Raw genomic sequence first — 15,263 nt, forward strand, 5'->3', positions numbered from 1 at the left:
GTACTGTGCTGCATAGGGCAGACGTTCTCACCGTGGCAACTTTCAAATGGCAATTTGTTTTCCTCTTAGTTTTTTTCCTATTAGTCCTTCACAGATTTAGAAGAAGACATATACTTCATAAAGACTGGTTGCAATCTACAGTACCAGTCAAAAGTTTGGACAAATCTACTCATTCAAGGGTTTTTCTTTATTTTTACGGTTTTCTACATTGTAGAATAATAGTGAAGACATCACAACTATAAAATAACACATATGGAATCATGTAGTAACCAAAGAAGTGTTAAACAAATCAAAAATTATTTTAGATTTTAGATTCTTCAAAATAGCCACCCGTTGCCTTGAAGACAGCTTTGCACACTCAAAGCTTCACCTGGAATGCTTTTCCAACAGTCTTGAAGGAGTTCCCACATATGCTGAGCACTTGTTGGCTGCTTTCCCTTCAACTGCGGTCCAAGTCATTCCAAACCATCTCAATTGGGTTGAGGTTGGGTGATTGGGGAGACCAGGTCATCTGATGCAGCACTCCATCACTGTCCTTCTTGGTCAAATAGCCCTTACACAGCCTGGAGGTGTGTTGTGTAATTGTCCTGTTGAAAAACAAATTATAGTCCCACTAAGCACAAACCAGATGGGATGGCGTATCGCTGCAGAATGCTGTGGTAGCCATGTTGGTTAAGTGTGCACCCCACACCATCACACCTCCTATTCCATGCCTCACAGTGGGAAACACCTACTCTGCGTCTCATTTGGACTCAGATTCCACCAACCTAATGTCTATTGCTTGTGTTTCTTGGCCCAAGCAAGTCTCTTCTTTTTATTGGTGTCCTTTAGTAGTGGTTTATTTGCAACAATACTCTGCAGCAGAGGTAATTCTGGGTCTTCATTTCCTGTGGTGTTCCTCATGCGAGCCAGTTTCATCATAGCACTTGATAGTTTTTGCGAATGCACTTGAAGAAACATTCAAAGTTCTTAAAATGTTCCGGATTGACTGACCTTCATGTCTTAAATTAATGATGGACTGTCGTTTCTCTTTACTTATTTGAGCTGTTCTTGCCATAATATGGACTTGGTCTTTTACCATATATGGACTTGGTCTTTTACCAAATAGGGCTTTCTTCTGTATACCAACCCTACCTTGTCACAACACAACTGATTGGCTCACAAATTAACTTTTAACAATACTTTTTTTGGTTACTACATGATTCCATATGTGTTATTTCATAGTTTTGATGTCTTCACTATTATTCTACAATGTAGAAAATAGTAAAAATAAAGGAGGAAGGAGTAGGTTTGTCCAAACTTTTCACTGGTACTGTATATAAAAAGCATTGCTTATAGATTTAGTCTTGTGTTTCAGGATCTTGCTCATGGGCTGGCAGAACTTCTCAGCTATGAAGGAAACGTGGAGGAGGACTTCTGCACAACTTTTCAGGTTGGGAAAACACACTCATTGTTGTTCACAATAACACTTGTGAAACATAATATCTTTGACGTCACCATAATCAATACTGTTAGAGCACAAGGGAAGCGCTCCACTAATGTGATGATCATTTTAGGTGTCGCAGGAAGAACTAGGTGTGATCAAGTCCTACAATCTGAAACCAGGAGGAGATAAGATTCCTGTTACCAACCAGAACAGGAAGGGTAAGTGAGGAGTAGACAGACTGCCAAAGACCAGAGAAAAGACAACTGTCCTGTAGTAGCATGTGATATCTAACAGTGCCTTTCAGACTATGTGGCATTTGTTTGTTCTCTCATAGTTGAATGATTGTTTGATTATTCTTGTCTTTGCAGAGTATGTACAGCTGTATGTAGATTTCCTGCTGAATAAGTCCATTTACAGGCAGTTTGCTGCCTTCTTCTATGGCTTCCACAGTGTGTGTGCCTCCGACGCTTTGTTGGTAAGAATATCAAGACTTTTACTATCAAAGTGAATTAATAAATTAATTCTAATTGGTGTGACCAACTGAAGAAAAACATTATGAATTCCAACTTTCATTATAGGTTTTTGGAATAAAGTATATCACTATCACTGAGAATTCAGAGGACATCATTTCAGTGTCAGCTGGTCCTGTTTGAAGTGTCAGGAGCCAAGAGTTTAGTCAACTCCTATAGAAACTTTTCTGATTAGGCAGCATCGTGATCGTGAGGCCCGGAGAGGCAACGAGGAGTGCAGAATTGGAAGCTCAACTGTGAGTGCGTGCATGTGTGTGAGTGAGTCTAGTGTTCCTCGCTGCCTGTTCACAGAGGCTCCCCACCCCCTCTCTTGGCACAGGCCTCCTAACGGGGGTGTTGTGTGTGTGTGTGTGCGTGCGTGCTCTGTCTCCACTTAGTGACCAGAGCTCTTTGGGCCAAAAGGGGGAGGCTCGTATGAGTGGCCTATTTAAAGAGTACGTAGGGAACCACAGTGGCAGGGTTGACGTCCACCATGAATATCAATCAGACAGACCACAAATCTGCAGTTTTCATGCAGAACCAGCCCAGCTTTAGGGTTAGATTTGCATGGTTTAACATGGGAGGATCTGGATCACTCTGGTCGTTGTCAGTTGGTTTCCCAATAGTTCCTTAACTGTTGCTAGGCTCTGTGAACCCTGTGAGTATCCTCACTGATCTGCTGACAGAAGCCTATCAGCATACTGTGTAACTAGCAAGGAGTGAAATACAGGTAACTGCCAAAATAAAGGAAACGCCAACATAAGGCGTCTTAATAGGGCATTAGGCCACCACGAGCCAGAACAGCTTCAATGCACCTTGGAATAGTTTCTACAAGTGTTTGGACCTCTATTGGAAGGGTGAGACACCATTCTTCCATGAGAAATTCCATCATTTGGTGTTTGTTGGTGGTGGAAAACACTGTCTCAGGCACCGCTCCAGAATCTCCCATAAGTGTTCAATTGGGATGAGATCTGGTGACTGAGACGGCCATGACATATGGCTTACATCGGCCATGGCATATGCGTCAGCAAAAAAATAAACATCCCTTTTTCAGAACCCTGTCTTTCAAAGATAATTCGTAAAAATCCAAATAACTTCACAGATCTTCATTGTAAAGGGTTTAAACACTGTTTCCCATGCTACTTGTTCAATGAACAATAAACAATTAATGAACATGCACCTGTGGAACGGTCATTAAGACACTAACAGTTTACAGACGGTAGGCAATTAAGGTCACAGTTATGAAAACTTAGGACACTAAAGAGGCCTTTCTACTGACTCTGAAAAACACCAAAAGAAAGATGCCCAGGGTCCCTGCTCATCTGCATGAACATGCCTTAGGCATGCTGCAAGGAGGCATGAGGACTGCAGATGTGGCCAGGGAAATATATTGCAATGTCCGTACTGTGAGACGCCGAAGACAGCGCTACAGGGAGACAGGACGGACAGCTGATCATCCTCGCAGTGGCAGACCACGTGTAACAACACCTGCACAGGATCGGTACATCCGAACATCACACCTGCAGGACAGGTACAGGATGGCAACAACAACTGCCCGAGTTACACCAGGAACGCATAATCCCTCCATCAGTGCTCAGATTGTCCGCAATAAGCTGAGAGAAGTTGGACTGAGGGCTTGTAGGCCTGTTGTAAGGCAGGTCCTCACCAGAAATCACCGGCAACAACGTCGATCTGTGGGCACAAACCCACCATCGCTGGACCAGACAGGACTGGCAAAAAGTGCTCTTCACTGACGCGGTTTTGTCTCACCAGGGGTGATTCGTGGTCGGATTCGTGTTTATCGTCGAAGGAATGAGCGTTACACCGAGGCCTGTACTCTGGAGCGGGATTGATTTGGAGGTGAAGGGTCCGTCATGGTCTGGGGCGGTGTGTCACAGCATCATCGGACTGAGCTTGTTGTCATTGCAGGCAATCTCAACGCTGTGCGTTACAGGGAAGACATCCTCCTCCCTCATGTGGTACCCTTCCTGCAGGCTCACCCTGACATGACCCTCCACCATGACAATGCCACCAGCTATACTGCTCATTCTGTGTGTGATTTCCTGCAAGACAGGAATGTCAGTGTTCTGCCATGGCTAGCGAAGAGCCCTGATCTCAATCTCATTGAGCACGTCTGGGACCTGTTGGATCGGAGGGTGAGGGCTAGGGCCATTTCCCCCAGAAATGTACGGGAACTTTGCATGTGCCTTGGTGGAAGACTGGGTAACATCTCACAGCAAGAACTGGCAAATCTGGTGCAGTCCATGAGGAGGAGATGCACTGCAGTACTTAATGCAGCTGGTGGCCACACTGATTTTGACCCCAGCTGTTTTCAGGGACACATTATTCCATTTCTGTTAGTCACATGTCTGTGGAACTTGTTCAGTTTATGTCTCAGTTGTTGAATCTTGTTATGTTCATACAAATATTTACACATGTTAAGTTTGCTGAAAATAAACGCAGTTGACAGTGAGAGGACGTCTCTTTTTTTGCCTGGTTTATATGATTTTTTTACCCCTTTTTCTCCCCAATTTCGTAGTATCCAATTGGTAGTTACACTCTTGTCTCATCGCTGCAACTCCCGTACGGACTCGGGAGAGGCGATGGTCGAGAGCCATGCGTCCTACGATACACGACCCAACCAAACCGCACTGCTTTTGTATCCCTTATTTACTCAAGTGTTTCCATTATTTTGGCAGTTACCTGTACTACATCAACCATCCTTAATAGGCAAACCATGGTCCATATCTGGACCCAGAACGGCGTTAATATGGACCGAAGGTGACATATGCACAATTAAGATATGCCAAAATGTTAAGAATTGCAGGAAATAAGTTTTAAAACTGCAACAATTTCTCTCCACCAACAAGAGTTGTGTGTGAACAGTTTGTCGTGGACAGTGCCTGTGTTGAGGTAGGGGTTTATTACTACACTGATAGATGGCAATGTACATCTGGACCTTTGCCACCTAGGAAATGTGTGTGAATTGACCCTTTCTAATAGTATTTGAGTACCCCTGGACTACACCAAGTAATCAATCAATTAAAATTGACACGATTAAAATAGACTGGGGTACTGCAATTAACTGTGTGTAGTGAACTGTCAGATGAGCTGACAGCAGTAAGCTCAGGGATGGACATTTCCCTCGTTGTTTTATTGCTGTCAATAGTATCTGTCTGGACAAGGAGTCTGCTGTACAAATATTTGACTGTTCAATTATCTGTTTGGTGTACGTGTCAGTGAATGCCAGAGTTGGTATTTACTGTTAATTAATTAATTAACCTAACTCCTTTTCCCTTTGCAGCAATTGTAGCATGCTGATTCATCCTTTTTGGATACTGTAGATAGAAAAGAAACACAAAAATAGAAATCTAGTATGCATGTACCAGCAATATCATTTTCAACAGGATCAACCCCTCCAAAAATATCCATCAATTATAATCCACATAATAATTCACATTTCCTGTTGCTGCTGGATTATTTCCCTGCTGCAGCAAACCTTGTCAAATTAATATCCTACATTTGTATTAGTCCACTCAGTTCTTGCAAATCAGGAGATTTTCCCTCTTTGCTTTCCAAGGCAGTGCATGCGCCTATAAACAGGCTCGTACTATACATGTATGTTCATGCTGGTCAATGATAGTGTGACAGTGGGATAGAAGCATGTAATGTACATGTAGGAAAAGTCAGCTATAGCTCCCCCACGCCAGTGAAAGCAATCGTCTTTCAAACCAGCTCATTGTGACAGTTACGCAACAGTTGTCTACGCTCTCATTGGTTATGCAACGCTGCTTTGACAGTTATAACTCACCAGCTGCCTGGTGGGGTGAGGGAAGAGGGGGTGTGGCAGACAAGGTTTGAACTGTCCCAGATTCTTCAGTAACTCTATATCCCAGCTGGAACTTGCCATTGGCTTGGCTTGCTCTAACTAGTCACCGGGTTGTATTTCTGTTTGCACTCCGTGGTCACGGTGAAACTCGGATGCTGTGAGGTGGTTGTGCAGACCGTGCACTGCCTGACACAGACGTCTGGGTGTGTTTTGATAAGGTGGAGTCACAGATATGAAGAATGCATGGGAGTGAATGTGGTCAAGGACCGAGTGATACAGAGAAAATGCAACTATGTCAAATAGGGTTTGCAAAATGAGGCCAAATGTATCAAGTTAGCAACAGATTGGATACTGTATCTGATAAATACAGTTTAGACAGTGTGTGACACAATGATCCATGCATATGGCATGCTGATCATGCACCCCATGCCCTTACTATGACACTGTACCATAATCATTGATTGCTCTGTTTAAGCGCACATTTTGTGCAGCACTAGTGCAATGAACAGGGATTCATGATTCAGACTACCATTGATCGTAACTAATTGTCTTGTGTCATGCAGTAGGTTAGTTTTAAAGGGCAACTCCACTTCCTGATTTAGCTTCTTTTTTGGGGGGTTCATTAAGAAATGCTAGCAATTAGCTTCAGCCGGCTGGTGTGCGACTGTGGCAAAGTCGGTTTGACTTTGGATAGCCTAGCTCTGGGGCTAGTTAGGGACCGTCAACACAATGTAAATGAGACAATATTTTCATGTTGCACACCTTTTAGTTTTCTCATGAAATGCTTTCAATATTTGTATTTGAATTTCTACAATGTATAATTAGTTTGAGGTTTTAAGTCATTGAAATTTGGAGCTATTGGAATTTTTACGTATTGTCCAATGTACATTGTGTAATTTTACAGATAGTCGCTAACCAGCCCTACAGGGATATCCAAAGTCAACCCAAATTAACCACAAGCATTACAATCGGGTTGCGTGCAGCTGTAGTCCGAATTGATGATTACTTGTGTGCTGCCAGCTGTGGTTATGTGGGTAGGATTGAAACAAACTCAAATTTACTGCTAGGATGCAGTAATGACTACAAGTCTCACCAAACTCAGTTTTTGATTAGAGTGGCTGACCAAAATGATCCTATTTCCACTTTGTAGTCAATTTTGACAGTAGAATAAATATTTCTGACACATATTGTTGCCACGTAGGCTGTTTTCTAAATGAGAAGTTGCTCTTTAATGGACAAAATTCCATCCCATTGGGCACATACTAGTTGAATCAACGTTGTTTCCACGCCATTTCAATTAAATTATGTTGAACCAATGTGAAATAGACATTGAATTGACGTCTGTTCCTAGTAGGATGGTAGTGATTGGTTGGCTTGTGAAATCCTGTAGTTTCACTGGAATCCCAGGTGTCCTGTATTTTCATATCCTGTAGTTTTACTTGTCAGACTACCATGATATTGATTCCTTGTCTTGTCCCTCTTGTTTTAGTTGCTGAGGCCAGAGGAGGTGGAGATCCTGGTGTGTGGTAGTCCCAACCTGGACATGAGCTCTCTGCAGAAGGCAGCCCAGTATGAGGGCTACAGCAAGACTGACCCCACCATCAGGTACTGTAAACCAATCATCATATCATTCATTTTGTAAAAAGGCCTGATATTAAAGCCATTATCCTGAGTTTCTAAATGACCATTGAACAGTAGGAAATATCCCAGATGGTGCATTTAACGCAGGGATGGGCCGCGACCTCAACCCCATCGAACACCTTTGGGATGAATTGGAGCGCCGATCGCCAGCTAGGCCTTCCATTCAGCCACAAGAGCATTAGTGAGGTCGGGCACGGATGTTGGGCGATTAGGCCTAGCTCGCAGTCGACATTCCAATTCATCCTAAAGATGTTCAATGGGGTTGAGGTCAGGGCTCTGTGCAGGCCAGTCAAGTTCATCCATAACGATCGCCACAAACCATTTCTGTATGGACCTCGCATTGTGCACGGGGGCATTGTCATGCTGAAACAGGAAAGAGCCTTCCCCAAACTGTTGCCACAAAATTGGAGGCACAGAATCGTCTAGAATGTCATTGTATGCTGTAGCGTTAAGATTTCCCTTCACTGGAACTTAGGGGCCTAGCACAAACCATGAAAAACAGCTCAGACCATTTTTCCTCCTCCACCAATTTTTACAGTTGGCATTATGCATTCGGGCAGGTAGCGTTTTCCTGGCATCCGCCAAACCTAGATTCGTCCATCGGACTGCCAGATGGTGAAGCGTGATTCATTACTCCAGAAAATGTGTTTCCACTGCTCCAGAGTCCAATGGCGGTGAGCTTTACACCACTCCAGCTGACGCTTGGCATTGCGCATGGTGACCTTAGGCTTGTGTGTGGTTGCTCGGCCATGGAAACCCATTTCATGACGCTCCCGACGAACAGTTATTGTGCTGACGTTGCTTCCAGAGGCAGTTTGGAACTCGCTAGTGAGTGTTGCAACTGATGACAGACAATTTTTACGCGCTACGCCAGGTCCCGTTCTGTGAGCTTGTGTGGTCTACCACTTTGTGGCTGAGCCGTTGTTGCTCCTAGCCGTTTCCACTTCACAATAACAGCACTACAGTTGACTGGGGCAGCTCTAGCAGTGCAGAAATTTGACATACTGACTTGTTGGAAAGGTGGCAACCTATGACGGTGCCATGTTGAAAGTCACTGAGCTCTTCTGTAAAGCCTTTCTACTGCCAATGTTTTTTTATGGAGATTGCATGCCTGTGTGCTCGATTTTATACACCTGTCAGCAACAGGTGTTTCTGAAATAGCCGAATCCACTTGTTTGAAGGGGTGTTCACATACTTTTGTATATATAGGGTATACACTGCATTCGGAAAGTATTCACACCCCTTGACTTTTTCCACATTTTATTACGTTAACCTTATTCTAAAATTAATTCAATATTTATTTTTTCTCATCAATCTATACACAATACCCCATAATGACAAAGCGAAAACAGATTTTTAGACATTTTTGCACACGTAATACAAAATTAATAACATAAATACCTTATTTACATAGGTATTCAGATTCTTTGCTATGAGACTCAAAATTGAGCTCAGGTGCATCCTGTTTCCATTGATCATGTTTCTACAACTTGATTGGAGTCCACCTGTAGTAAATTCAATTGATTGGACATGATTTGGAAAGGGAAACACCTGTCTATATAAGGTCCCACAGTTGACAGTGCATATCAGAGCGAAAACCAAGCCATGAAGTCGAAAGGAATTGTCCGTAGACCTCCGAGACAGGACTGTGTCAAGGCACAGATCTGGGAAGGGTACTAAAAAATGTCTGCAACATTGAAGGTCCCCAAGAACGCAGTGGCCTGCATCATTCTTCAATGGAAGAAGTTTGCAACCACCAAGACTCTTCCGAGAGCTGGCCACTTGGCCAAACTGAGCAATCGGGGGAGAAGGGCCTGGGTCAGGAAGGTGACCAAGAATCCGTATACTGGAAAAAAAATATAAATGCAACATGAAACAATGTCAACGATTTTACTGAGTTATAGTTCATATGAGGAAATTGTTCAATAAAAAGAAATAAATTAGACCCTTATCTATGGATTTCACACGACTAAGAGGGCATAGGCCCACCCACTTGTGAGCCAGGACCACCCACTGGGAACCAGGCCCAGGTCTCAGATGATCCCGTAGGTGAAAAAGACGGATGTGGAAGCCCTTGGCTGGCATGGTAACACGTGGTCTGCGGTTGTGAGGCCAGTTAGACATACTGCCAAGTTCTCTAAAAAGACATCAGAGGTGGCTTATGGTATAGAATTTATTATTACATTTTCTGGCAACAGCTCTGGTGGACATTCCTGCAGTCAGCATGCCAATTGCAAGCTCACTCAAAACTTCTGTGGCATTGTTTTGTGTGACAAAACTGCACATTTTAGAGTGCCCTTTTATTGTCCCCAGCACAAGGTGCACCTGTGTAATGATCATGCCGTTTAATCAGCTTACTGATATACCACACCTGTCAGGTGGATGGATTATCATGGCAAAGGAGAAATACTCAATAACAGGGATTTAAACAAATTTGTGCACAAAATTTGAGAGAAATAAGCTTTTTGTGAGTATGGAACATTTCAGGGATCTTTTTTTAAGCTCATGAAACATGATGCTAACACTTCACATGTTGCGTTTATATTTTTGTATATATATATATACAGTTGAAGTCAGAAGTGTACATACACTTAGGTTGGAAACATTAAAACTCATTTTTCAACCACTCCACACATTTCTTGTTAACAAACTATAGTTTTGGCAAGTCGGTTAGGACATCTACTTTGTGCATGACACAAGTACCTTTTCCAACAATTGTTTACAGACAGATTATTTCACTTATAATTCACTGTATCACAATTCCAGTGGGTCAGAAGTTTACATACACTAAGTTGACTGTGCCTACTGTCCTACCTTCAAACTCAGTGCCTCTTTGCTTGACATCATGGGAAAATCAAAAGAAATCAGCCAAGACCTCAGAAAAATTATTGTAGACCTTCGCAAGTCTGGTTCATCCTTGGGAGCAATTTCCAAACGCCTGAAGGTAACACGTTCATCTGCAAACAATAGTACGCAAGTATAAACACCATGGGACCACGCAGCCGTCATACCTCTCAGGAAGGAGACGCGTTCTGTCTCCTAGAGATGAATGTACTTTGGTGCGAAAAGTTCAAATCAATCCCAGAACAACAGCAAAGGACCTTGTGAAGATGCTGGAGGAAACAGGTACAAAATTATCTATATCCACAGTAAAACGAGTCCTATATCGACATAACCTGAAAGGCCGCTCAGCAAGGAAGAAGCCACTGCTCCAAAACCGCCATTAAAAAAGCCAGACTACGGTTTGCAACTGGGGGACTGGTGGGGGTGGGGTCTCAGATGGTTAAGGGGCAGCTCTTGGGGAACTGTGGGGTGAGGTCTTGGAGGGCTGGTGGCCTGGCGGTTGGGAGCTTGGGCCGGTGGTTGATGGATTGCTGGTTCGGGTCCCCGTTTTTGACCTTGTGGGAGTTCTGTCGACGTGCCCTTGTGTTGACCCTGGTTGCTCCTGTGTGTCGATCTGGATGATCTGTTAGATGACTAATGTGATGTAGTTGTTGAGCAGCTTCACTGCAAGTATTTTGGATGTTTTAATATTCAATGGAAAAAATATTTAAAAAAAATACTTTCTGAAGGTAATGCATCTAATGAGTTAAATTGTCTGTCTCTGTGGTCAGGGCATTCTGGGACGTGGTGCTGGCCTTCCCTCTGGAGCTCCAGAAGAAGCTGCTCCATTTCTCAACAGGAAGTGACCGTGTCCCCGTGGGAGGAATGGCCGACCTCAACTTCAAGATCTCCAAGATTGATGCATCCACCGACTGGTGAGATACTGCAGATGTCCTCACTGTATTCTTTCTTATTAATTGTAAACATTTTGAAAAGTACTAAAAGCAGACCTCCTTTAATCAGTTGCTATTGTCACATTTGATTTATATAGAACAGCAACTTTGAACAAACGTGAATTCATCATTTACCTTTTCTTCCTCTCCAGGTTGCCTATATCTCACACATGTTTCAACCAGATCTGCCTGCCAACATACAAAAATAAAAAAGAACTGAAGCAGAAGTTAACTATTGCCATTTCAAACGCAGAAGGGTTTGGACTGGAGTGAACTCTGATCTACAAACCACAATGGTGAAACTGTCATTTATCTTGTTTTGTGGTCAGTAGGGTGTGTACATTTGGATATGTTCAGACATGCTATTGGTATACCAGTAAGCTCTCCGCTTCAAATGTTCTTAGCAATTAACTTAACCAATCTGTTTGTATAGAAATATGAGTGAAACGTTATATTACAGGTAAAGCTTTCAGAGCACTTGTGTTTGTGCTCTAAATACCTTTGCCTTTTGGAAATCAAAATGGACATGGAAAAGGTTCTGCCCAGTCCAGTAACAATGAAGTAGTAAGGGGTTGAATGTAGGTTAGATCCGGGCTGTTTTGGACTGTGATAAAATATCTAGAAGGCATGTCAGTACTGAGGTGTAGGTTCTTTGTGACAGAGCCCATCTCTCTTCCTGAACAGAGTCCCTGTACTCTCTGTCTTTGACGAAGGCCTTTTCAGGCTTAAGATTGAACTCATTCTGAGACTGTTGGTAAATTATGAACACAGAGATTGTCTCCTTGGTATTTATACTAATATATTTTGTTGTCAGAGGTCTCAGTGATTTTAAAACATTTGGAAGAAGTTCCTGTTATGTTATTTGTGAGCAGACTTTGTAGACGATCCTTTCAGGATGTTTTAATGTAGAGCCTGAAAGGAAATCAAGCTTCAATAGGGTTTTATCATGTTACAGTAGTTGTGCTGGTTTATGACCATTGTTAATGTGAGAACTTTGGGTATACCTCTTTTGCTCCCCAATTGTCGGTGATGCCTCTCGATACAGATTACGTCTTATGGATACGCTTGGTACATTTGGCATATTGTATGGAAAGGTATGAAATGGTAACGAAACAGCAATAGGATCATGATTGATATCAAGGCAAATAAGAGTTCTATGGACCTCACACACCTGCAGGTTAGAATGATGAAACGGGTGTATGACTTGTACAGTGTCGGGAACTATATAATTTAATGCGGTTGTAAAGTGATCTCTATTGTAAAGTGACACCTCTTGTGTTGTAGTAGTTAGCTCACTCTCAGGATGTCCACATTTCATGTACTGTACGACTCTTCTTAAATGATGATCTTGATAAGAAAAATAAGGTATTTGTTAACGCAGTGGAAAGGTAAACTGCTTTATTATTTAAAAATTGATAGTGCATGGGTGACGGAGAGAATCAAAATGGTGCAGTGTGAGGCCATGGTGCGGAAAGTGATGCGGGTGCTGGAGATGGGGGTGTGTGCTAGTGGTTCTGGGCAGGGGTGAAGTTGTGGATTTTTGTATGATGACGTTTGTATGTGTATATTTTGTATTGTTTATCAAATAAAATCAAATATTTAAAAAAAGGTATTTGTTTAAACAGATCCGTTATGTAAGTGTCACTCCTGTTTTATTTAGCGTCATAGTAACCAAGGTTACCGGACTTAGAAGATCTTGCCTTAGATTTAGGCCTCCCTCATCACTCTCTCCTCGGAGAATGGACACTTACAGTACAGAAAGACTACCTGTGCTTCTGTCACAGGAGCAAGCTGTTATTTTGATTTATGGGCCCATGTCAGCTGTTTATACACTGCTCAAAAAAATAAAGGGAACACTTAAACAACACAATGTAACTCCAAGTCAATCACACTTCTGTGAAATCAAACTGTCCACTTAGGAAGCAACACTGATTGACAATAAATTTCACATGCTGTTGTGCAAATGGAATAGACAAAAGGTGGAAATTATAGGCAATTAGCAAGACACCCCCAATAAAGGAGTGGTTCTGCAGGTGGTGACCACAGACCACTTCTCAGTTCCTATGCTTCCTGGCTGATGTTTTGGTCACTTTTGAATGCTTGCGGTGCTTTCACTCTAGTGGTAGCATGAGACGGAGTCTACAACCCACACAAGTGGCTCAGGTAGTGCAGCTCATCCAGGATGGCACATCAATGCGAGCTGTGGCAAGAAGGTTTGCTGTGTCTGTCAGCGTAGTGTCCAGAGCATGGAGGCGCTACCAGGAGACAGGCCAGTACATCAGGAGACGTGGAGGAGGCCTTGGGAGGGCAACAACCCAGCAGCAGGACCGCTACCTCCGCCTTTGTGCAAGGAGGAGCAGGAGGAGCACTGGCAGAGCCCTGCAAAATGACCTCCAGCAGGCCACAAATGTGCATGTGTCTGCTCAAACGGTCAGAAACAGACTCCATGAGGGTGGTATGGGGCCCGACGTCCACAGGTGGGGGTTGTGCTTACAGCCCAACACCGTGCAGGACGTTTGGCATTTGCCAGAGAACACCAAGATTGGCAAATTCGCCACTGGCGCCCTGTGCTCTTCACAGATGAAAGCAGGTGTACACGCACATGTGACAGACGTGACAGAGTCTGGAGACGCCGTGGAGAACGTTCTGCTGCCTGCAACATCCTCCAGCATGACCGGTTTGGCGGTGGGTCAGTCATGGTGTGGGGTGGCATTTCTTTGGGGGGCCGCACAGCCCTCCATGTGCTCGCCAGAGGTAGCCTGACTGCCATTAGGTACCGAGATGAGATCCTCAGACCCCTTGTGAGACCATATGCTGGTGCGGTTGGCCCTGGGTTCCTCCTAATGCAAGACAATGCTAGACCTCATGTGGCTGGAGTGTGTCAGCAGTTCCTGCAAGAGGAAGGCATTGATGCTATGGACTGGCCCGCCCGTTCCCCAGACCTGAATCCAATTGAGCACATCTGGGACATCATGTCTCGCTCCATCCACCAACGCCACGTTGCACCACAGACTGTCCAGGAGTTGGCGGATGCTTTAGTCCAGGTCTGGGAGGAGATCCCTCAGGAGACCATCCGCCACCTCATCAGGAGCATGCCCAGGCGTTGTAGGGAGGTCATACAGGCACGTGGAGGCCACACACACTACGGAGCCTCATTTTGACTTGTTTTAAGGACATGACATCAAAGTTGGATCAGCCTGTAGTGTGGTTTTCCACTTTAATTTTGAGTGTGACTCCAAATCCAGACCTCCATGGGTTGATAAATTTGATTTCCATTGATAATTTTTGTGTGATTATGTTGTCAGCACATTCAACTATGTAAAGAAAAAAGTATTTAATAAGAATATTTCATTCATTCAGATCTAGGATGTGTTTTTTTTTTTCTGAGCAGTGTAGTTCTCCCCAACAGTGAGAAAGTGAAGTTGAAATGCATACCACCAACTGTGATGTAATGGAAGTTGTTTAAAATATCAGCTTTGTCTTATAGACTAGACTATCCTGGACTATACTAACATAGTAAACAAATCGGGGACACTCAAATTAGTTTGATATTTTATGTTTGGTATGGTTACATGAGACCACTGCTACTAACTTCCGCGATGCATACAAAGCCCTCCCCCCGGCAAATATGACCATGACTCCATGTTGTTGCTCCCATCCTATAGGCAGAAACTAAAACAGGAAACACCCTTGCTCAGGTCTATCCAACGCTGTTCTGACCAATCGGATTCCACACTTCAAGATTGCTTCGATCACGTGGACTGGGATATGTTCCAGGTCGCCTCAAACAATAACATTGATGTATATGCTGACTCAGTGAGCGAGTTTATTAGCAAGTGCATCAGAGATGTTGTACCCACTGTGACTATTAAAACCTTCCCTAACCAGAAACCGTGGATTGATGGCAGCATTCACGCAAAACTGAAAGCGCAAACCACCGCTTTTAATCATGGCAAGGCGACTGGAAACATGACACGAATACAAACAGTGTAGTTATTCCCTCCGCAAGGCAATCAAACAAGCAAAGCATCAGTATAGAGACAAAGTAGAGTCGCAATTCAACGGCTCAAACGCGAGATGTA

At 43.5% G+C, this 15,263-nt stretch overlaps 1 protein-coding gene across 1 annotated transcript in view; it reads left to right on the forward strand.

The window, feature by feature from the left end:
• Positions 1–12,789, forward strand: part of hectd2 (HECT domain containing 2) — a 35,586-nt gene extending 22,797 nt beyond the window's left edge. The window contains exons 16-21 of the mRNA XM_071410071.1: positions 1,358–1,432; positions 1,557–1,644; positions 1,795–1,901; positions 7,254–7,369; positions 11,020–11,163; positions 11,334–12,789. Coding sequence (XP_071266172.1) covers positions 1,358–1,432; positions 1,557–1,644; positions 1,795–1,901; positions 7,254–7,369; positions 11,020–11,163; positions 11,334–11,454 — 651 coding nt within the window. The 3' untranslated portion in view covers positions 11,455–12,789. The remainder of the gene's footprint in view (positions 1–1,357; positions 1,433–1,556; positions 1,645–1,794; positions 1,902–7,253; positions 7,370–11,019; positions 11,164–11,333) is intronic.
• The last annotated feature ends 2,474 nt before the right edge of the window (positions 12,790–15,263 follow it).

Source organism: Salvelinus alpinus, chromosome 7 (assembly GCF_045679555.1).
Source record: "Salvelinus alpinus chromosome 7, SLU_Salpinus.1, whole genome shotgun sequence".
NCBI classification, from domain to species: Eukaryota; Metazoa; Chordata; class Actinopteri; order Salmoniformes; family Salmonidae; genus Salvelinus; species Salvelinus alpinus.